The sequence below is a fragment of the Hemiscyllium ocellatum genome, chromosome 22 (assembly GCF_020745735.1).
Source record: "Hemiscyllium ocellatum isolate sHemOce1 chromosome 22, sHemOce1.pat.X.cur, whole genome shotgun sequence".
In the NCBI taxonomy this organism is placed as follows: Eukaryota; Metazoa; Chordata; class Chondrichthyes; order Orectolobiformes; family Hemiscylliidae; genus Hemiscyllium; species Hemiscyllium ocellatum.
In genome coordinates, this window is record NC_083422.1 from 29,674,433 (window position 1) to 29,699,738 (window position 25,306).

At 37.6% G+C, this 25,306-nt stretch overlaps 1 protein-coding gene across 2 annotated transcripts in view; it reads right to left on the reverse strand.

Moving 5' to 3' along the window:
• The window catches only part of dock1 (dedicator of cytokinesis 1), a 594,554-nt gene that overhangs the window by 417,576 nt on the left and 151,672 nt on the right, over positions 1–25,306 (reverse strand). For both annotated transcript variants that reach the window (XM_060841973.1, XM_060841974.1), the window contains exons 20-24: positions 19,090–19,179; positions 17,258–17,358; positions 15,111–15,245; positions 8,448–8,556; positions 173–243 (exon numbers count right to left, since the gene is read on the reverse strand). In XM_060841973.1, coding sequence (XP_060697956.1) covers positions 173–243; positions 8,448–8,556; positions 15,111–15,245; positions 17,258–17,358; positions 19,090–19,179 — 506 coding nt within the window. The remainder of the gene's footprint in view (positions 1–172; positions 244–8,447; positions 8,557–15,110; positions 15,246–17,257; positions 17,359–19,089; positions 19,180–25,306) is intronic.

Below are 25,306 nucleotides of genomic sequence, written 5' to 3' on the forward strand. Positions count from 1 at the left end.
GAACTGCAAGTCACAAATGAATCGTAAAATTGCAAACTGGTTCACTAATTGACTCTGAGTGGGCAAAATCTAAAACATAACTTATAATTCCAAACAATCAGATTTGTTTTGCACTCAACAAGAGAAGCCTACTTAAGTAATTAGAAACGCATTAAGGCAACTTAGTTCTTACCTAAGTTCCTTGGGATCAAATACCAATTTCACATCATTGACAATTGTTGGCAGGTATTTCAAAGCTGCTCCCTATAAACATCATAGATAAGATACACTTAGTTTGGAACAGAAATTGACAGCCCTCAATCCCATTTTTGCAGATGGCTTTTATTTTGACATGACAATTTAAACAATATTTTTTTGAAGTATTACTGAAAAGTTCCTGAAAAATCACAGTTACATGATCTCTGTTATTTCAGTGCAAAGACATTATTGACAGCTTAAAAAAAAAATCAGGCTTGGAAACATTGCATCTAAGAAAATGGATTGCCTGCTGATAATAAAAGTGTTGATGCAGTATTGAGCCAAATGTCTGAAACACTGAAAATAACTGTTTATTCATTTGTTGATGTGGAAATCCTCGGTTGGATCATCATTTATTATACGTAAGTAATTGCTCTCACGAAGACAATGGCAATCAGCATTCCTGAAATGGTTACAGTCCATTTGGTGCAGATATATTGCGCTATTAGGAAATCAGTTTCAGGACTTCTGCCCCGGCAACAGAGAAGGATTAGTGATATAGTCCCTTGTCAGGATGGTGCATGGCGTAGAGAGGAATTTGCAGGTGGTGATACACCACTTGCTCCTGTCCTTGTCTTTCAAGGTGGTAGAGATTGTTGGTTTGGAAGCTGTTCTCTTGGAAACCTTGGTGAATTTTTTGACATGCATTTTGTAGATGATATATACTGCTGCCAACATGCATCGATGAAAGGAGTGAAGATTAAATCAGAAAGCAACCTCATGGTATTTGCTTTGTCATGGATGGTGTCAGTTTCTCAGATATTGCTGGATCTGCACACATCCAGGAAACAGGAAGTATTCCAACTGTGAGCTGTAAACATTGGACAAGCTTTGGGGAGTCACTCATAAAATGCCAAGCTTCTGCCCTGCAATTGAAGCCCAAGTATATATTTCTCAGGTCTAGTTTCATTTACTGTCAATGCTATATCAGCATTGATTGATACTGGAGGTGAAAATGTGTTGCTGGAAAAGCGCAGCAGGTCAGGCAGCATCCAAGGAGCAGGAGAATCAACGTTTCGGGCATGAGCCCTTCTTCGTGCCCGAAACGTCGATTCTCCTGCTCCTTGGATGCTGCCTGACCTGCTGCGCTTTTCCAGCAATACATTTTCAGCTCTGATCTCCAGAATCTGCAGTCCTCACTTTCTCCTTGATACTGGAGGTCTCAGCAATGATAATGCCATTGAATGTCAAAGTGCCATTAGTTGGACTCTTTCTTGCTAGATGTCATTATTGCCACATGTGGTGTGAATATTATTTCCCACTTACAAGCTCATTCCTGAACATTATCTAAATTTTCTTGTATTTGAATACAGGCTGTGAGAGAAATCAGGAATTGTTTTGAATGATTCATCAGTGAACATTCCTACTTCATTTCTTATGAAAAAAGGAAGGTCATTGACGAAGTAGCTTATGATGGGTGAGCATATAATATGAGCTTGAGAAAATCCTGCAGCGATGCCCTACAGCTGAGATGATGAACCTCTGACAACCACAACTATCTTCTCTTTTGCCAGGTATCACTCTGACCCCGTATAATCATCCTCATGACTCCTTTGCACACCTTAATGCCACACTTAGTCAAATGTTGTCTTCATATCAAGAACAATCATCCCCATTCCCCAACCCCTGCCAAATTTAGCTCTTCTGTCCATGTTTGGAACAAACTGTAATGAGGTCACGAGCTAAATGAGCCTATTGGAACCCAAAATGAGTGTCAGTGAGCATGTTATTATTAAGGAATTGTCATTTGATAGTACGCTTGATGACACCTTGCATCATTTTGATAATGATTGTGGGTAAACTAATAGGGTGGTAATTAACCAGATTAGATTTGCCCTTCATTTTGTTCAATGTTTTCCACAATACTGTAGATTACAATACACAATTTGTCCCAGGGTGCAGCAAACACTGGAGCAGAAGCTTCAGTATTACATTGTCACAGTCCTTAAACTTTGCAGTAGCCAGTACCTTCATTTTTTTCTTGATATCAGAGGGAGTGAATGAAATTGGCTAAAGGCTTACAAATGTGGCTGAAGGTTTCACATTTTGCACTAGCATGCTGGAGTCTTTCATCACTGAGAATGGGGATAATTGTGAAGTTTCTCCCTTGACTGAATTATGTAGAGGCTGAACATACTAGTCTTCACCAGACCAGACAAGATCATAGAAAAAGATACAAAAACAGAAATTGCTGGAAAAATTCAGTAGGTCTGAGCAGCTAGATACAGCATGCAGAGAATATGTGAGGAAGGATAGACAGTTGATAGATTGAAGTGTGCCTATTTTAACGCAAGTAGTATCAGGAATAAGGGTGACGAATTTCAGAGCATGGATCAGTACTTGGAAGTATGATGTATGGCAATTACAGACATTTGGATATCGCAAGGGCAGGAATGGTTGTTGGATGTTCCCGAGTTTAGATGTTTCAAAAAGAATAGAAGTGGGGAGGGGGAGGGGGGAGTGGAGATAAATGAGGTAGGGGAGCGGCATTGCTGATCAGGGATAGTGTCACAGCTGCAGAAAGGGAGGCCAGAAAGGAACTGAAGAATGGACTTAGGAGTGCTGGAAGGGGGAAAGAAAAAGCTTTCGCAGATAGGATTAAGGAAAACCCAAAGACATTCTATACTTACGTGAGGAACAAGAGGATGGCCAGAGTGAGGGTAGGGCCAATCAGGTATAGTGGAAGGAACTTACGTCTGGAGTCAGTGGAGATCAGGAAGGTCCTTAATGAATACTTTGCTTCACCATTCACTATTGAGAAGGACCTTGTTGTTTGTGAGGACAGCATAAAACAGGCTGATATGCTCGAACAGGTTGATGTTAAGAAGGATGTGCTGAAAAGTTTGAAGAACATACGATAGATAAGCCCCCTAGGCCAGATGGGATAAACCTAAGGTTACTAAGGAAGCAAGGGAAGAGATTGCTGCACCTTTGGCAATGAGCCTTGCGTCCTCGCTGTCCATTAGATTAGTGCCAGATGATTGGAGGGTGGCAAATGTTATTCCCTTGATCAAGAAAGAGAATAGGGATATTCCTGGGAATTATAGACCAGTCAGTCTTACGTCTGTGGTGGGCAAATTATTGGAGAGGATTCTGACAGACAGGATTTATGAATACTTGGAAAACCATAGTTTGGTTAGAAATGGTCAGCATGACTTTCTGAGGGGCAGTTCACGCCTCACAAGCCTTACTGAATTCTTTGAGGATGTGACAAAGCATGTTGAAGATAGAACAGTGGATGTGGTGTACATGGATTTTAACAAGGCATTTGATAAGGATCCTCATGGTAGGCTCATTCAGAAAGTAAGGAGACATGGAATACAGGGAAACCTGTCTGTCTAGATGCAGAGTTGGCTGGCCCATAGAAGACAGGGGGTGGTGGTAGATGGAAAGGATTCGGCCTGGGGCTCAGTGACCAATGGTGTTCTGTGGGGATCTGTTCTGGGATCTTTGCTCTTTGTGATTTTTTATAAATGACTTGGATGAGGAAGTGGAAGAGTGGATTAGTAAGTTTGCCAATGACACAAAGGTTGGTGGAGTGGTGGATAGTATGAAGAGACACTGACAGGATGCAGAACTGGGCTGAGAAGTTTCAGATGGAGTTCAACCTGGAAAAGTGCCAAGTGATTCATTTTGGAAGGTTAAATGTGAATGCAGAATACAGGGCTTAAAGCAAGATTCTTGACTGTGTATAGGAACAGAGGGATCTTGGGGTCCACATCCACAGACCCCTCAAAGTTGCCTGCAAAGTTGATAGATATGTTAAGAAGGCATATTGCATGTTGGCTTTCTTGAGCAGGGGGACTGAGTTTAAGAGTCGTGAAGTTATGCTACAGCTCTATAGAGCCCTGATGAGACCACACTTTGAATATTGTGTTCAGTTCTGGTCCCCTCATTACAGTAAGGATGTGGAAGTTTTAGAGAAGGTGCAGAGGAGATTTACCAGGATGCTGCTCGGACTGGACGGCACGTCTTATGAAGAAAGGTTGGGGGGAGATAGGACTTTTCTCATTGGAGTGAAGAAGGATGAGAGGTGTCTTGGTAGAAGTGTAGAAAATCATGAAAGGCGTAGATAAAGAGATTAGTCAGAGACATTTTCCCAGGTGAAAAATGGCTATCACAACGGGTCATAATTTTAAAGTGATTGGAGGAAGGTTTAGGGGAAATGTCAGAGATTGATTCTTTACACAGAGAGTGATGGGTGTGTGGAATGCACTGCCAGCAGTGGTAGTAGAGTCAGATACATTAAGGACATTTAAGTAATTCTTGGACAGTCATATGGATGATAATAAAATGAAGGGTATGTAGGTTAGTTTGATCTTAGCGTACAATAAAAGGTCAGCACCCCGTCGAGGGCCAAAGTGTCTCTGCAGTGCTGTACTGTTCTATGTTCTGTGTCTGACACATTTTATGGAGAAAAAGCAGAGTTAAGACCCACCGACTCGCAGTTATGTCCTCACACAGGGCATCCTACAAAGAGTCTACTCCATTCTCGCAGTTTCTCCATCTCCATCACATCTGTTTCAATGGTGCCAGTTTCTGCAAGGAAGTCTCTGAAATATCCACGTTTTTTTCCTCAATCAAGGATTCCCAACTACCATAGTTGGCAGGGCCCTCAGCTGTGTCTGACCCATCTCCCATATTTTGGTCCTCACCACTTCTCTTCCCTTACATAACTGTGATAGAATCTTCTTTGTCCTCATCCACCATCCCATATCTGAAGGAACATTAGCCATCATTTCCACCATCTCCAGACACATTCCCCTCCCCTCCCTTGCCAGCCTTCCACAGGGATCCACTCGTACTCCACTCCCAACACCTGCCCACATTCCCATGGCACCTTTCCACACAATTACAGAATACGTACCACTTGCCCATTTACTTCTACTCATTTCACTATCCAAGCCCCAGGAACACCTTCCAGGCGAAGCAATGATTTATCAGCACTTGACTCAATCTTGTCTGCTGAATACACTAATCAAAATGTGGTCTACTCGACACTGGGGAGATGAAATGCAAACTGGGTGACAGCTTTGCAGAACACCTATGTTCTGTCCACAAAAATGGTCAAGTTTCCTGTTGTCTGCCACTTCCACACACCACCGTGTTTCCTGGCTAATACCTCAGTCTCAGGCTTGCTGCAGTGTTCCAGTGAACTCTGCGCAAGATGTCAAACAGCATCTTGTTCGAGACCCTGCAGCCTTCAGGATTCAATATCAAATTCAATAAGCTTTACAGCTGAGCACCTTCTCCCATATCCTTAACCTAAACACCACACATTGGGTGCTGTTAGCACACAAGCTACTACCACAACCATCCCATTATCAGCTACTCATGATTTTCCCCTAGGCTGACCTTTACCCATTTTTTTTTAAATCTAACCAACTCTTATCCTCTCTCTCTCTGGGCTTCATCTCTAAGTATCATTTCCTCCTCCTCCCTCATCTACTCTATCATCAGCATATATACATCAATCTTTTCATACCTACACAATCTATTTTTTTTTAAGAGGAGTCCAAAACCAATCCGATATGTTAACTTTGCTTTTGCTCCACAGATGCTGTCAAATCTGCTTGCTGAGTTTTTGTTTCTGATTTCCAGCATCCGCAGTCCTTTAGCTTCTTCATAGGTGTAGTCCATTTGCCCGATTGAGCCACTTTATACAATTGTGGCTAATCAAACACTACACTATTCCCATAATCCTTTCTACCACTGGTAATCAGAAATCAATGTCAACTTTAAATGTACTCTAAGAATAAACTTCCAGAACCCTTTGGGGTAGAGATTTCCAAAGATTCACAATCCTTTGAGCAACATTTTTTTAAAAAAATTGCTCCTAATGGCATCTCTCCTATTTTTAAATTGTGATCCCTGGTTCAAGACAAACAAACAGGAGAAACATGTTACTTTCAGGTACTCTATCGTTTTTACTATTTTAGAGGCTTCAAGGTGACCACTTCTCATTCTTCAATACTCTACAGAATACAGGGCCAGTATGCACAATCTCTCTTCACAGAACAGTCCCATCAACCCAGAAATAAATTGGCAGAACATCATGGCTAGGATTAAGCAAGCCAGAGCAAAAAGCTTTGCAGGACTCAAAAATAATGGCCAGGTTGAAATTATTTTTCGGGTTCAAATACCTGTGTTCCTTAAGTTTTCTTGCATCTAACATACTGCTTATTTAACTGGGAGAAAGTGAGCACTGCAGATGCAGGAGATCAGAGTCAAAGAATTTGATGCTGGCGTAGTGCTTTTCCAGCACCACACACTTCGATACTGCTGATTTAAGACCATTGTTCCAAAGCACAAACTGTCCTGGACAGTTTAAAAACAGTGAGGTTTTATGGATGTATTGATGGTGAAACTGTCAGTATTCATTTTCTTTAGAGCTGTGAAAGTGACAGTGTCTTCTGGTGCCCACAGATGCAGTTAAAATGGGAACCCGGAAGCTACTGTCAATGATTTTCTCCTCCTTCACAAGTTGTTAAGTCTCTGCAAGGGAATCTTAGAAACCACTTGATTTGACATGAACTTCCAACTTTTTGTATTATTAGTGTTGCTATTTAAACCCTTGAAAAAGTTACATTTTGTTGAATAAGATCAAGTATCTTGCAGTATTCCCTGGAGATAAAGTAGCATTTTACAAATGCTGAATGTCAAATTCCTCCATTGTGATCAAAAAATCATAGATATTTAAAATCATGTGTTTTTAAAATGTCATGATTTAGAGATGCCAGTTTTGGACTGGGATGTATAAAGTTAAAAATCACACAACAGGTGGACTATAACCTGGTGTTGTGTGATTTTTCAAAATTTATGGTATTCTAGCTTCTACTTCAAAGCACATCTACATGGTCAAATCTTTATTTTGCTATTAGTGACAAAGATTATCAGTGTTCTTTACTACGGAGTTTGCAGTCTACAATCATTTTTAAATCTGATTTGCGTTTAACCTGTTTGACATCTGTAGTCAGTGTTTTTTTTAAGGTCAGTGGAGCGCAGCATAACATCACCACTGTTTGAGAAACCTGGGCCTTTGTCTACTTGCTCACCCTTGCTTTTTGAAATTGATTTGATTTATTTCACATGTAAACCAAAATGATTTGTGCTGATGTCTCAACAATTCTTTTCAATGCCCTTCACTACTTTCTCTTAACAGAAACAATATTGACAGTGAGTGAATTTGGCACAATTATTGTATATTTTTTATAATATATAAACAAATACATATTTGGACATACATTGATAATTTGTGTATTTTAATAAATGGCTATAAATGCAAGATTTTATAAAAGGACTATGTAAGCCATCTCCTTACAATTTAACATAAAAACACATTGTTTTAAATGGAGTTGGTGTGATCAGACCAAAGTCTACACATAGTCAGTTATAACCATAATGGACAAAAAAAGATCAACTCACAAGCTTTCATACCTTGGTACAAGAGTAGCTGTTTTTCCCTGGATAAACACATACAGACAGAGAGCAAGACAAGAGACAGAAACAGTTGCTGCTGTGGCAGCACACAAATAGCCATAAGCAGGATGCTATTGGGAAGTGGCTCTTTATTCAAAGAGACAGGATTTTAGATATCTTAGGAACAAGAAATTGTTGGCATGAGCTTTATTGCTGCAAGTTGTTTTGGGGAATCTCAGAATACCGTGTTGAACAACCTTCAAATAACAATGGAGGACTTACCTGGCACGCCAAGGAGAAAAATGATTGGCAAAAATTCAAGAGGAGCTTGGGATTTAACCTTCAAAGTTGTGTATTGTTTGGGAACATGATGTAAAATGTATCATTATGTATTTCAACTAAAGTTAATTAATGGGAAGTACCTTTTGTTTAGTTTCATGTACTATTGATATGTTTATTGCCTGTTAATATTTAGTCGATGCTTATTTTGTTTTGTCAATGTAAAATTCTTAGAATCTTTTCCTGCAGTTCTTTCTGTTGGTCACTGACAAATTCATTTGTTTTAAAAAAAAAGGTTGATTTCTAAAGTGATCATAACAATATATAAAGTCATAAATATATAACATATCCCCAATATATGAAAATAATACACATAAATAAACAACTAAATTAGAGCATTTTACATCTGTTTACACTGCATGAGCTTTTGAAACAACATTAAAGACACTCACAAAAGCAATCTTTTTTAAACAGAGAAGCTTCATGATTTTAGATTGTCAGGCAAGATTTACCTTAACTATTACTGTCTGATCTGAAGTACTGTTCATCATGTCATTGATTGACCTGAAGAGCTGCCTCAAGGAATCCATAAAGTTACTTTCTCCGTTATCCTCATACAACCTTGAAAAAAAAACATTTTATCTACATCTTAAGATTTAGTTACAGTATGTAAAGAAAAAAGCAAATATATTTGATCAATTATCTATTCCTAGTTATTAACATTGAGTGGTTAACATAGATTTTTTTGGTATATTCTACATGCACAAACACAAATTATTAAAGCAAATAGAATTATAAAAATGAATTTTAGAATGCCATTTATTCTAACTCTTCTTTTCTAGTACCAATAGTGAAGTCTTACATACATGTGACCACATCAGGTGATGAAACCAAGCATTTACAACAAATGAAACCGATATGCTGGAATAAGATTAGATTAGATTAGATTACTTACAGTGTGGAAACAGGCCCTTCGGCCCAACAAGTCCACACCGACCCGCCAAAGCACAACCCACCCATACCCCTACATTTACCCCTTACCTAACACTACGGGCAATTTAGCATGGCCAATTCACCTGACCCGCACATCTTTGGACTGTGGGAGGAAACCGGAGCACCCGGAGGAAACCCACGCAGACACGGGGAGAACGTGCAAACTCCACACAGTCTGTCTCCTGAGTTGGGAATTGAACCCGGGTCTCAGGCGCTGTGAGGCAGCAGTGCTAATAAGGTACACTATTTTTTTGTTCATCTGAAGTGAATACTATTTCTTGTTACAACTTTTGCTGATGTGCAGAAAATGAAAATTGGAGTATGCCATCAAGTAGTCTTGGCGTATGAACGTAAAGGCTATAGGTTGAAGATATAAGCATTTATCAAAATAAAAGCTGTTCAGAATTCAAAAAGGGAAGAATATAATCTGTTTCACTATTAATTCATTATTTGCATGTTTTGGTCTTAATGTATTTTTAAATTGAAAATTGAATGAAGCATTTAAAAGAGAAGTCTTTACTAATAACTCAACCTTGATCTTGCAATAGATTGTTCCATAAACTGTGGGTTTCACTGATCGCAGAGTTAAAGTGGATCATTTATCATCTACCTTCTATTTTATAAAAGATAATTAGTAGTAAAAGAAAATATAGAAAGTCTTATTTTATATTTAGATTTATTTGGTGTATTTGAAATTCAATGTAGTTTTAACATGATAATGAAATAACAAATATTGGTACCCTCCATAAAAGATGCTTCTTTTGTTTTTCTTTATATTCAAACTAAGAAATGTCATTGCCAGGGGCATAAAATACAGTTATTGCCAAATATGAATTTGAGTTAATATTGCCTTGAAAACAGAGGCTAAGGACCATTGTCACACTTTTAAAAAGGAGAAACCCATTCTTGGAGAGAATGAGGGAACTGAAAACAAGCACTGTGAATGAGTGAATGATGGAGTGTGTAGGTAACATGATAGCAAGTAGAACTCAGTGAAATAGAATATTGACAACTTCATAACTATAAGGATGTTTATGCCACACTAAGAATAATAGTGACCAAATGAAATTCTATGAATCATATGGTCTTCCAACAATATTTTTGACATTTTAAAGATTGAATTCTTTATCATTCTTGGCAATTTTGTATAAACTGAAAATGAATAGTATGTCATCGTTCTTTCCTGTAAGAAAAAAATAGTATGCCCATGTTTAAACTGATAACTTACAGAAGGGAGCTCTTTACTCTCTCCCTATTGTTCTCACATACAGTCGTGTATGAAAACATAAACAGTTTAATGTGTGCAACAAGTGTTCAATTAAAAATGAATTCAAGTGACAACAAGTACTTTTTCTCTTTGCTGGAACATAAATGCAATTAATCAGTTAAAAGTTAGAAGTGTTTTGCTTTAGTATTAAAATTGCTTATCACTGTTCTAGATTAAAATAGAGTAAGGAAAGATACTCAGCTTAATACACACCTGCAGAACATAAAACAAGTTCTAACTGACATGGTCCTATTTCTCTCTGCTTAGAAAACATTTGATATGAAATTGGGAGGAATGGTCAATGTCCAGCATTTCGAATGCTCTGCTTTTGTGACATAAACATTACCCGAATAAAGTTTTTGAAAATTATGCACATAAATTTTCTTTATATAATCAAAACACAAACATAATCAGAAACTGCTGAAAGCAACACAAAAAAGGTAGAGGTTATCTTTATTTTCATGTAAAACATTATTGCATAAAAGCTAAAAGATAGAAATTCTGAAACAAAGCACTGTGATACTAAATCAGAGATAAAAGTTATTTGCATGAGTTAAGAATCAAAGAACTGTGTTTAAAGTAAAATAATTTGTTTGCATTAATGTTTAACCTACGCCAAAGCACGTCACATGGCCATAAAGCATGAGTTGGGGATAGACCGAAACAGCTGCAGTTTTTATCTAGGTTTAGATTGTTTTGCATCAAGTTGGGATAGCAAAACAAAATAAATGTTAATCAATTAGGCATGTGCTTCACTCAAAAGAGTGTGGAATGCTGCTGGGATACTATCTAAATTTGGATCACATGAGGGAAAACCAGTTGGAAGAATCTAGTGCGATCCTCACAGATCTTCATGACGAAAAGTAGCCACCAAGTTAGTTTGGAAAGCAATGCAGAGGCAGTTGCATATCAGCCAGCAATCCATAAAATACCTGAAACATTTGCCAATATAAGGCCTTTAAAGAAAAAAATGGGAAGTTGCATAACTAAAATTCCGAATGGAAGAACTCCCAAAGAATTTTGCCTTAAGGATAGCTGGATTAATTCTTAATTGTTAGCAGAATTAAAGTGAATTCCAGAAAGCTTGGTATAAATTTGAATTGGCCCGTGAAGAAATGAATGGAATTTCAGGATTTTTGAAATGAATAAGGCAACTTTAGGAGGGAAAGTTAAAGAGTAGAACTGACTTAACTGATTTTATATATGGTGGTAACAATTGATTTATTTCATTTATATAACACCATTTTTCATTTTTTGTTTTCATTTACAAATGGAAATGACTGATGGCAAATGCTCTGTCAATTCATTAAACTTCTGGGTTTCTCTTTGAACAGTGACAGTCTCTTATAGCATCACCTTCACGAGTATATAATTATATATAACTATATACACAGGCAACTTAATGTTTTATCCAAAATGGCAACAAAATTTGAAAATATATGTGCTTGATTGATTCAAAATGCAAAACAGGATGTATTACATATCAAATATTCAAGTGTAAAACCACAGGGAGATTTCAATTTGAATGCATTGAAACAAAAGGAGGAAAAATGAACAGATTCTGAAATACAAATATGTGTCTGCCTGTCTTAAATGGAAAATGACAGTGCAGGTTTGTTATAATTGGTAAAATACAAAACAGAGCCACAAAAGCTATAAAAACAGAGACTGCTGGAAAAGGTCAGCAAGTCTGGCAACACGTGTGGAAAGAAATCAGAGTTAATGTTTCAGGTTGAGTGGCCCTTCCTCAGAAGCACAAAAGATACGGTGGGTAGAGTTTAATCAATATATAACTTTGGGCAATCTTTACTTCTCATGAAAACAAATAAATTACACATCAACTGTACTTTTGAAGCTAAAATGGTGAATGTAGTTCAGAAATGATGACATTGGGGTCATGCCAGAAATTATATCCACTACAATTAAAATCTAAAGTTTTGGCTCCCCTAATGCCTCAAAAGACAAATATTACAGCTGGACTGATACCAAGTCAATTCAAAGAGTTTCAAGATCTGACTTATCTGGTCTCACCCAAAATATCAACAGAAATGAAGCAACTAACTTAAGCAGTCAAGGAGCAGGAAGCTAGAAAAATAATATCAAACAAAATAAGCTGTACCTCCCAATCCTGATCAGTGTTCTCGTATTGCAGCTGGAAATTGAGCAAGTGTATTTAGCAGTGGAGAAGAGTGTCAAGCTCAGATATGATGTATGCTATTACGTGACCAGCAGACCACAATTCCCTATTTGGACTCATGCGTGGGTAAACCATCAGTTACAACAGTTGATTTATTACTCAATTCATTCAGCAATGTTACCAGGATTTCTCATAATTCTGAATCTTGAAAATGCAATGTTTGATCAAAAACTTATACTAAAGTCTAATATGTAGTAATTGCCAGGGTAGTTCAATGAACCAAGTCATTTGCCCTTCATAGAACAACACATATTGATAAGATTCTGGTCTCCATAAAATTGGACCTCAACTTGAGTAAACAGAACAAAGATGGACTTTGGCACAGATATAAAGGTGGAACAGGAACAAGAAAACAATCCTGTCTATGAATGAAATGTATATATAAACCTCCCACAAGCAAACTCAAGCATTCTAAAGTGCAAACCTCAAATTAAGTTACATACATAAAACAGTAAGATCCCAGGAATCTAATTTCAAATGTTGTTTGCTACTCAAACAAGAAATTAAAAAAAATCTAATATGATTCTTTATAGTATGACAGATGATTTCAACAGAAAAGAAAGCCATTTGGCCCAAATAGTCCATATGAGATCTCTCCAAAACTTCACCATCTCAATTCATGTGGCAGTGCAATTTTTTTTACTCCTCAGATAATCATACAATTCTCTTTATGTTGCCTCAACTGAATCAGCTGCCACAAAATCAGGTAATACTTTTCAACATAAAAGTATTTGCTCATTAGATTGGTATCCTCTGGTTCGTGATCCCACTGCCAACAGTCATGTTTTCTCCTATCTATCCCTAATGTTGATGAACAAGAAGAAATTTCTTAACAACCGTCTCCAAAGACAACAGCCTCAGCTCCTACATAGTAGTTGCGTAAGAATCATAGAATCCCTACACTGTAGAAATAGGCCATTTGGCCCAACAAGTCCACAAAAACCCTCCAAAGAGTAACCCACCTAGACCGATTCCCCCCCGACCCTATACTTAACCGACTATTGCACCTAACCTACACATTGCTGAACACAAGGGACAATTTCAAACTTAAATAGCTCAACCAAAGAACCATTTTCATGAATTGTATCTGTAATATATGTGATGCCTTTATACCCAGTGCTTAGCATCATAACTTCCTTATTATTACACAATATGGATCTATGTCTGCTCGCTGAGCTGGAAGATTCATTTTCAGACGTTTCAACACCATACTTGGTAACATCATCAGAGAGCCTCCAGTGAAGCACTAGTGTTAGTGACCCACTTTGTGTGTGTGTATTTTGGTTTCCTTGGATTGGCGATGTCAGTTTCTGTTCTTTTTCTCAGAGGGTGATAAATGAAGTCCAAATCAATGTATTTTGCTGATACAGTTCCTATTGGAATGCCATGCTTCTAGGAATTCTCGTGCGTGTCTCTGTCTGGCTTGTCCTAAGATGGACGAGTTTCCCAACCTAGGGAAAGGATCTTGACTACTCACCCTCTTCATGCCCTCATGATTTTATAAACCTGTCTAAAGTCACCCCTCAAAGACAACTAAATAACCAATCAATTGCCAAACTGAAAGATAATGATTAGATGTATACTACATACTCTATCAAGTATTCAAGAGCACTTCTCATTGCTATAGCCAGTGTTAGCAATCAGTAGGGTATTTACCTATTTCCCATACTAACCATTCTTGTAACTCCTAAACAAAAGTTTTAAAATATCATAATGGCTCGTGGCACAGTGGTATGTTCCTATCTCTGGGCCAGATGGCCTGGCTTCAAATCTCACCCATTCCTGAGGTGTGAGATATGCATTTCTGAGTAGGTTGATGATAAAGTTTCATAAGTAGCATTGTATTAAGAAAAATTATATGGCTTGTGCCTCTGCCCGCGAGGAGCTAGGTTAAGATTACCCAAATGCACTCGGGTACTCCGGTTTTCTCCCACAGTCAGGTGAATTGGCCATGCTAAAATTGCCCGTAGTGTTAGGTAAGTGTAGGGGAATGGGTGGGGCGTGGGTCAGTGTGGACTTGTTGGGCCGAAGGGCCTGTTTCCACACTGTAAGTAATCTAATCTAAAAAAAAACTAATGCATAGATTCTTATACATGACAGATAAAGCACTTTTAAGAATATCCAATCAGAGCTTTTTAATTCTGTGTGAGACTAGTATTGTTCCATAAAAATGAATTGCACAAAAGATAGTACAAAGGAGAACGCAGTGAGGATTTTTAAGACAATCAAAATATTTTTCAATTAATAAAATAAGAAAAGTAACATCTGAAAATCTGAATGTATGCTTTGATCCCTGAACAATGATACTCACATTGACTAATCGAGTTCTGTGTATAGAGATTCATTAGGATAGAAAGTTTGATGGAAGAACATAGGAGATCCAGGAGACCTGACATACACTCACTCTCTATAAGTGGATTTGCTACCCACTGCCCTTGATCTGCCACACTGATAGATCTGTGCCCTTATTCCTGGCAAAAACTTGGTGTATTTAACTCATATGTGAACCAGTTATGCCTAAATTCTATGATCTTTTAAGCCATGTAATATGTGCACCAATATGGAAACCACTATGAGTTTCTGCAGGTAAAATTACCCATGTAAAAGACTTTCAATTCATAAAATCTATTTAGTCAGCCCTTAGAATATATGATGATACATTTTTCAATGGATTCATGTGTGCATTAGGAATAGAATCATTTAAGAAGTAATACTTACTGATTAAAGAGTATTCGGGAACGAACAATGAATTTGAAGACATATTCTAAGGATTTCATCGCTTTATAAAGCTGATCTGTCACATTAGGTTTTTCTGAATTGTCCACATAATTTTTCAGCACTGTGGTAAGTTTCCTGATTAAAAATTAAGACTTAGTTCAATGCACCATTTACACATCTTGTTTCTGGAGAGAATTAAACCAAACAATTCATTTTCTTCAAAAACACTAATGACAGACTGTTCTACAAAACCAAATGACTATATTTTATTGTAGTAAATGGGTTATAGATGCCACTAGCAAGAGCAAACTTTGTTGTACATCAATATTTGCACTTAACTGAATGACTTCTCAGCCATTCTAGACAGCAATTAAGAGTGAACAATTTTATTATTAATTCGAGTCACACGTAACCCAGACAAAATGAAGATGGCAGATTTGCTTCCTGAAAGGACATTAGTGAACTTGGTGATTATTTTAAAAATAATCAATAGTTTTTGCGATCACTACTATTGAGATTAGTTTTCAATTCCAGATTTATGAATCTAATTTAAATTTCATCAGCTGCACAGGATCATAGGAGTACTCCAATGCTGCTATCTGTTAATTCCTCCAGGCATCCATATGTACTCTAAGTCTGGCATTGAAAGTTAAACAAAAATATGGGGAAGACTTGGACTACAGACCTGCCTGTTTTGAAACTTTCTGACTTCATTGCCATTAGGTTCCTAGCATCTAGCAGGAAAGACAGAATTTTAAAATTCTATTCATTCTACTCTAAGTATAAGCTGAGAGATCAGCAATAAAAGGATTATGGTCATTAGAGGTTTTTTGTAAATAGCTTAATTTCCATAAGTACCCCATCTTAGAAACTCTTTGCTTAGAACACAAAGCATTGAAAAGATTGGTAAGATTGGTGAATTTGTTAATTAAAAGAATTAAATTTCAATTCACACTACACTCCAGTAACCATTAACATGACATAGTAGATTGTTTTAATTACAACAGACCTTACACTATCCAGGATAGCATTTTCTTATTAGGATTTGTAAGCAAACTAGGCCTTTCCAACATGCAAACAGTATTATTGACATAAAAGAAAGGAAGCTATGTTCAATGAAGCAGAGCCATGTCACGAAATAAAAATTTGGGAACCAAAAACAAAAAGTTCAATTCTGAGAAAAGGTCACTCAAAGGGAAATGTTAATTATGATACCTCTTCACAGATACTATCAGATCTGTTGAGCTTTTCCAGCAATTTGTTTTTGGTTCATGATTTCTATTTGGTGACATGATTCTCAAGACTAATAACCTCATAGAAGAAAGGAAGTTATGTTCAATGTCAATATTACTGTCTGCAAATTGCAACAGCCTACCTTTCCAAAGCCAAAATGGCTGCAGATACTGTAAATCAGAAACAAAAGCACAAATGACTAGAAAAGCTCAATTCTGAGAAAGGGTCACTCAATGAGAAACATTAATTGTGATTTCTCTCCATAGATACTGTCAGACCTGTTGAGCTTTTCCAGCAACTTCTGCTTTTGTTTCTGATTTACAGCATCAGCAGTTATTTTTGTTTTTATTTAAGTTTGTGAAGCACTTTATTGATCAAAATACAGTGTCAGACTAGATGGATATCCATCTCAGATTACCCATCTCAGTAGAGTCTCCAGATAAAAAAAAAGGAGCATAATTGTCCAAGTCAAAATTACATGCAATCAGATTTTCCATACTAGGAGTTGCCGTCAAATTAAATCTATTGACATGTTAGAGGATTGGAAACTCTGGTGTATCTATTAATATAAGGGGTGCTCTAGGTACTGTACAAAATGTTTTGGAATCTGCAAAGAAATGTTTTTTAGAGATTAGTAGGATTATAATTGACCCCGCATTTCAACATTTTTAAGTTTGTGCCATAAGTATACTGGTTAGTTCAAGTTTATCTTCATTCCTTTTCTTGAAGGAACTTGTGTTCTGCAGTCAAAAACAAAACAAACATGAGATAGCCAGTTTTCAGTTTGCGATCTGACTTCTCCAGTAATAACATCACAACAGTAAAAACACGAGCTTTTGTCATAAAAAGCCAACTTATCAGAAGATATTAATCTGCATGCAGAATTTAAAGCAGACATCACTTGAAACACTTACGTATAAGCCAAGGTTGCGCTAAAGTGCTTTTTGATATAGGTTTCAAGAACAGGGTTGAAATGTTGAAATTTTCTATCAGCAATTAGTCCAATAATAAATACCTGTATTGTGGTAAAAGGTTTGAAACAAACAGCAGTCACTCATTGAGACTATAACTTACGTCTGTATTTTACTGCTTGATGTGCAATTGACAGCAAATTAGATTGCAAAAATAAAGCAATGAAATTGCAACACCAAATAACTGATTTTAAAATAACTTTGCTACAGTTAACATTATTTTGTTTGCAAAGATAGACATGATTTTGCTGCTTGTAAAACTAAAAAAAAACTTGCATTAAAGCACATATAGCACTTTTAAATTGCAACTTTACATAAGTCTGTCAAACAATATTTTGACACTCCGCCACATAAAGGAGATATTAATTTAAGGCACAAAAGCCGCAAAGTATTTTTTTACATTCCAACCTTCTCAGCTCACATAACCTGAGCTGCCCTTTTATTATTTTCTGCTTATACCCTAAGTCATTACTGTCCCCTAAATCCCTAATAGTACCCACAAGCCCCGTTCTCTCTTTTCCAGTTTGAGCATTTTTTTCAAAGTAAAACAGTAGGTGTCGAAGTAGAGAGTTAGGAAAATTTCTGAGATAATTAGAAAGCAACTAATTGTAAATAAACTGCAACCAGGAAATCAACAGGATTAATTTATCGAAATTCCACTTTTTTTCCACCTTGGGAATTTTTTTTTCAGAAAAAGCCTTAACTATGTTATCTGAAAGAAGATCCTAATGCACAATGTGCTCAATTTCCCAAAATGCATCAAGTAGAAAGTACAGAACTGATGGCAGAAGTCAGTGGAGTGGCCCTAGGTCCGTTGTGGAGCCAACACAGGCACAACACGTTTAACAGCCTATTTCAGCGCTGTATTTCCATTGTATCAGCACAACGGCTACATATGTCATGTATATATTTTCATGACATCCCTTGATTTACTATTAACATTCTGAACATCCGGGGAGCAAATATTTATATTTGTATGCAAACTCTGGACAGAATAACGTCACGTCAACATTCAACATGCAGATTTAAGAATGAATAATTATTTATTTGACTAAGATTCTGAAGAACAACCAATGAAACTATACCATGGCAGTATCTATGGTCATTGTTAAAATACTGCTTTAAAGCAAGTTATAAAATAAACCTCAAATATTTATTTCAACTGAGTAATCCCCATCATTTAAGAACAAGGTTATAACAAAGCTCACAACATAAATAATAAAAATATAAAATGCAAATGCTATAGAGAAATCTCTGCTTTAAATTAATTCTGAAAGCATCTCAAACAAAAATTTCTAAATTGATTAAATGAGACATGTCATCTTTAAAATTCTGTGATGCAACCAATTTTGTTGTACCACTTAATCATGATAAGCACAAGCAGGAAAATTAAATTTAAACTGTATACTGTATCATCAAAAGCACCAATGAAGTGGGCATCAAATAAGTTCCATTCAAAAAAAATCGATACTTAAATGAGCAGTTTAGGATATAATAAAAGCATAATCTGTTTAGCGCTGCGCTCAAAGCCATAAGTCAGAACAATTCTCAACATTTACCACCATCAATAAAATGGGCATTTACTACTCTACAAAAGAAAGAAAGAAAAAGAATGGCTAACAACTGGATTTATAGCCAAGTATACCTTTATCAATTACTAAGAATATTTTTCAAAGATTCATGGTTAAAATATGAATCAATTCATAATCAGAACTTATGATTTTTTAAAAGGATCTATGTTAAAAGGAAATAATAACTTGAAAAATGAAACTTACCAAAGAGTCAAACACTAAGGTGTCAAAAGTGTCACTGTCGGAATTCTCCATCATGATGTTAAAAAGTGCATCAAGTGTATCTTGCAAAAACTGAAAGAAAGGGGTTTAGATTAGAACAAATACTCAAATATGCAATATTAAAGTTTTATTGCTCACATTTTCTTTTATGTTCCAACAATGCCAGTATTAGTTCCACTATCTGTAAGAATAATAGGATAGTTATGGTAGGGGATTTTAACTTTCCAAACATCAACTGGGACTGCCATATTGTTAAAGGTTTAGATGGAAAGGAATTTCTTAAGTGTGTACAAGACAATTGTCTGATTCTGTATGTGAATGTACCTACTAGAGACGGTGCAAAACTTGACCTACTCTTGGGAAATAAGGCAGGGTAGGTGACTGAGGTGTTTGATGGGGGAGCACTTTGGGGCCAACGACCATAATTCTATTCATTTTAAAATAGTGATGTAAAAGGATAGACCAGATCTAAAAGTTGAAGTTCTAAACTGGAGAAAGGCCAACTTTGACGGTATTAGGTAAGAACTTTCAAAAGCTGATTAGAGGCAGGTGTTCGCAGGTAAAGGGACGGCTGGAAAATAGGAAGCCTTCAGAAATGAGATAACAAGAATCCAGAGAAAGTGTATTCCTGTCACGGTGAAAGGGAAGGCTGGCAACTATAGGGAATGCTGAATGACTAAAGAAATTGAGGGTTTGGTTAAGAAAAAGACCTTGTCTTTCCAAATACATGTACATCCTGTCAAGTATAGACAGGATAGATCGAGTGAATCCTTAGAAGAGTATAAAGGGAGTAGGAGTATACTTAAGAGGGAAATCAGGAGGACAAAAAGGGAACATGAGATAGCTTTGGCAAATAGAATTAAGGAGAATCCAAAGGGGTTTTACAAATATATTAAGGACAATAGGGTAACTAGGGAGAGAATATGGCCCCTCAAAGATCAGCATGGCGGCCTTTGTGTGGAGCCACAGAAAATGGGGGAGATATTAACTGAATATTTTGCATCAGTATTTACTGTGGAAAAGGATATGGAAGATATAGACTGTAGGGAAATAGATGGTGACATCTTGTCAAATGTCCAGATTACAGAGGGAGTGCTGGATGTCTTGAAACAGTTAAAAGGTAGATAAATCCCCAGGACCAGATCAGGTGTACCTGAGAACTCTGTGGAAAGTTAGAGAAGTGATTGCCGGGCCTCTTGCTGAGATATTTGTATCATCGATAGTCACAGGTGAGGTGTCGGAAGGCTGGAGGTTGGCAAACATGGTGCCACTGTTTAAGATGGGCGGTAAAGACAAGCCAGGGAACTATAGACCGGTGAGCCTGACCTCGGTGGTGGGCGAGTTGTTAGACAGAATCCTGAGGGACAGGATGTACATGTATTTGGAAAGACAAGGTCTAATTAGGGATAGTCAACATGGCTTTGAGAGTAGGAAATCATGTCTCACAAACTTGATTGAGTTTTTTGAAGAAGTAACAAAGAAGATTGATGCGGGCAGAGCAGTAGATGTGATCTATATGGACATCAGTAAGGTGTTCGACAAGGTTCCCCATGGGAGATTGATTAGCAAGGTTAGATCTCACGGAATACAGGGAGAACTGGCTCAAAGGTAGAAGACAGAGGGTGGTGGGTTGTTTCTCAGATTGGAGGCCTGTGACCAGTGAAGTGTGACAGGATCGGTGCTGGGTCCTCTACTTTTTGTCATTTACATAAATGATTTGGATGCGAGCATAAGAGGTACAGTTTGTAAGTTTGCAGATGACACCAAAATTGGAGGTGTAGTGGACAGCGAAGAGGATTACCTCCGATTACAACAGGATCTAGACCAGATGGGCCAAGGGGTTGAGAAGTGGCAGATGGATGATAAATGACAGGTGCTGCATTTTGGGAAAGCAAATTTTAGCAGGACTTATACACTTAATGGTAAGGTCCTAGGGAGTGTTGCTGAACAAAAGAGACCTTGGAGTGCAGGTTCATAGCTGAAAGTGGAGTTGCAGGTAGATAGGATAGTGAAGAAGGCATTTGGTATGCTTTCGTTTATTGGTCAGATTATTGAGTACAGGAGTTGGGAGGTCATGTTGCGGCTGTACAGGACATTGGTCAGGCCACTGTTGGAATATTGCGTGCAATTCTGGTCTCCTTCCTATCAGAAAGATTTGTGAAACTTGAAAGGGTTCAGAAAAGATTTACAAGGATGTTGCCAGGGTTGGCGGATTTGAGCTATAGGGAGAGGCTGAACAGGCTGGGGCTGTTTTCCCTGGAGCATCGGAGGCTGAGGGGTGACCTGATAGAGGTTTATAAAATTGAGGGGCATGGATAAGATAAATAGGCAAAGTCTTTTCCCTGGGGTCAGGGAGTCCAGAAGTAGAAGGCATAGGTTTAGGGTGAGAGGGGAAAGATATAAAAGAGACCTAAGGGGCAACTTTTTCACGCAGAGGGTGGCATGTGTATGCAATGAGCTGCCAGAGGATGTGGTACAACTGCAACATTTAAGAGACATTTGGATGGGTATATAAATAGGAAGGATTTGGAGGGATATGGGCCGGGTGCTGGCAGGTGGGACTAGACTGGGTTGGGATATGTGGTTGGCATGGACAGGTTGGACCAATGGGTCTGTTTCCATGCTGTACATCTCTATGACTCTATATCCTTATTTTACATACAGAGAGGTGAACTTAATTAATCTAATAATGTCTGTAACAGGGTTTTTGTCTTACATTTTTTTCCCTTTTAAAATAGCTATAACACTTATTTTATTGCCCTGTTCTTGTATTCTTGAACATTTTTCTTCAAATTACCCCACTTAAATGTCACAATTGACTTGGCTTCAGCAACCATTTAAGACAATTTTCAAAATACTAGTTACCTCTTATAGCTTTTCAATTTGGCATTATCCTTTGGATCTAGGTCTCGGTACCTCCAGATAATGTACAAAGTTGCATCTTATGATACTATCGCATGCTCCATAACATCACTAGCAACTATAGTCAAATGAGTCCATGTTTTATGAGACATAGGAAAATTATACAATATCAACAGAATATACTATTCTGCTACTGAAGTGTGCAGAGTCTCACTCTTTAAGACATCAAGAACAATTTTATTTTTCATTCTTAAATATGTGAACTAATTACATCAGGCTACAAAGATCTTAAGACCAAACCATATTTGATCTGCTCCAAACTGATGCCCTCCAGTTGGTGCCAGATATCCACGTCTCAGTGGGCTGCCTAAACCAAATGTTTTAGGTTGAATACTAGCTGCTGTTCCATATGATTAATATTTTATCCCACATATCCAGTTCCTATACAAAAAGAATCAAGTTATCAGTTCCTTGACATGGGAGCATGGCAGAGGGAAAAAAAAACTGCCTTCTGGTATGGAGTGTCCGAAGTGGAAGACCCTGAAACTGGAAAACTTTCAAAGACTGTCACATAATGGGTGAAAGGATGCTAAGGTGAACTTGGGGACCTGCTTCACAGTGAGAGATGTGGAATCCTCAGACAATAGAAGAATAATATCACAATGTAGAGTGCTCCTGAGAAAAAACAAACGACGGGAATTGCCTTGGTCATAGTGATGGCAGCATTGGTAGTGCAGGGAGGGAGTGTGTAGGTATGGAAATGCACAGAGAAGCAGCCTGAAATAAATTTCCACAAAAAGCTACAGTAATCCATTGTTACTTTGTGAGGCAGGACTAACAAGGGATATCAGAATTTGGAAACTTGTCTTACTTATAGTCAATTCTGCATCCTAAATATTACAATTGGAACAATCCCCAACATTTGAACAAGGCTATTATTAAAAATACCTACAATGGTAGTTTTAAAAAATTTATTCATGGAATGTCAGTATCATTGGCTCGGCCTACATTTCTTGCGCATTCCAAGTTTGCCCTTGAGATGGCAGTGGTGAGCTGCTTTCTTGAACCATTGCAGCCCATTTGGCGCATATACTTGCACAATTTTTTATGGAAGGAGTTCTTGGATTTTGATTGAGTACCACAGAAGGAACACTAATACATTTTCAAGTCAGGATAATCAGTGTCTTGGAGAGGAACTTGCAGGTGGTGGTGTCCCATATATCTGTTGCCATTGTCTTTCATTGGTTGAGAGTTTGAAAGGTACTGTCTAAGAAGCATTGGTGAACTTCTACAATACATTTCATGGATGGCACATACTGTTGCTCATCGCTACTGAGCAACGGTGTTGGACAGAGTGAATGTTTGTGGATGTGGTGTCAACCTAGTGAGCTGCTTTGTCTGGATAGTTTCAAGCTTCTTCAGTATTGTTGATGCTACACTTATCCAGGCAAGTGAGAAGTATTCCATCACATTCCTAACTTGCATTTTGTAGCCATGGGTAGACTTTGGGGAATCAGGACGTCAGGAATGCTTTTATGGCCAAAGGATTTACATGACATGTACAATCCAGTTTCTGTTCAACAGGAAACCATCTCCACTCCCTCCACACTCTGGTCCCCATCCATCTCTCTTTCGCGCGCACACTCTCTCACACACACACACACAACCAATGTTGGTAATTCAGAAATGCTAATCCCATTGAATGTCAAAGGAGCAATGGTTAGAGTCTCCTGTTGGAAATGATCGTTATCTGGTGCTTGCTTGGCTCAAACATTACTTGTTCTAATTACATGAAAAGATGCATCCTCATACTATTACAACAAACAGCTTCTAGTTAGTTAAACACCTCATGCACCACTATAAAAATTGAGGTTATGTTTAATACTCTATAAGCTATAAACTGAAAAAGGCACTAAAATCGGTGGTATAGTGGAAAAGTGAAGAAGATTATCTAAGTTAAAAATCACACAATACCAGGTTATAGCCCACAGATTTACTTGGAAGGACTAGCTTTAAGAATGCTGCTCCTTCATCAGGAAGGCAACCACCTGATGAAGGAGCAGTGCAGCGAAAGCTAGTGCTTCCAAATAAATGTCATGGACTATAACCTGGTATTTTGTGATTTTTAACTTTGTACACCCAAGTCTAACACCAGCGCCTCCAAACCAAGATTATCTAAGATTACTAAGAGATCTTTATCAATTGGGTCAATGGGCTAACAAGTGGCAGATGGAATTTAATTTGGATAAATGCGAGGTATCGCATTTTAGTAAAACAAACAAGAGCAAACGTATATGATAAATGGCATGGTCCTTGGTAGTGTTGTAGAACAAAAAGAGACGTAGGGGTTCTGGTACATAATTCTTTGAAATTTGCATCTCGGGTAGACAAGATGGTTAAGAAGGCATTTTGCACATGTGTCTTCATTACTCGGATCACTGAATATAGGAGCTGTGACATCATATTGAGGTTGTAGAGAACATTGGTGAGGTCTCTGCTGGAATACTGTGCACAGCTCTGGGCACTCTGCCAAAGATATTATTAAATTGGAGAGAGTTCAGTTTAGGTTTACCAGGAAGTTGCTGGGTTAGAGTTCTAAAAAAATAGACTGGATAGGCTGAGACTTGTTTCACTGTAACATAAGAGGTTAAGGGGTGAAATTATTGAGGTCTGTAACATCACAAAGGGAATAGATAGCAAGGTTTTCTTCCCTAAGGTGAGGGCCTTCAAAACTATGGGGGCATATTTTTAAGGTGAGAGAAGAAAGTTTTAAAAAGGACATGAGGGGCAACGTTTTACACAGAGAATGGTTTGTGTGCACAATAAAATGCCAGAGGAAGTGGTGGATGCAGATGTAGTTACAACTTTGACATTTGGATAATTACATGAATAGGAAGGGCTTGGAGGGATATGGCCAGACGCAGGCAAGTGGGACTAGTTTAGCCTAGGATTATGGTTGGTACAGACTAGTTGAAGCGAAGGATCTGTTTCCATGCTGTACGACTGTATGACATGCTGTAAAAGGTTACACAGTGAAGATCTCCTGAAAGGGCAGCTGGGAAGTTGTGTTGTAACCATTAGGCAAATGTGGTCAACAGAGATAGCAATTCAACACCTACATGAAAAATTAAGCTGATACTATCACATAATGGAGATAAATTTAGAAGGATTAAGGAAGTAAAAATTAAATAATAAGTATAATCGTGACAGGTAAAGTATGAAGCATTTTTAAAAATGGCATCATGAATAAAGGATGATAGGAAATTGTTACAGAAAGTACAAGTTTAAGTAAAGTGCTCATAATGTTGCCCAGCCAATTGCTGAATACACTTCGTTT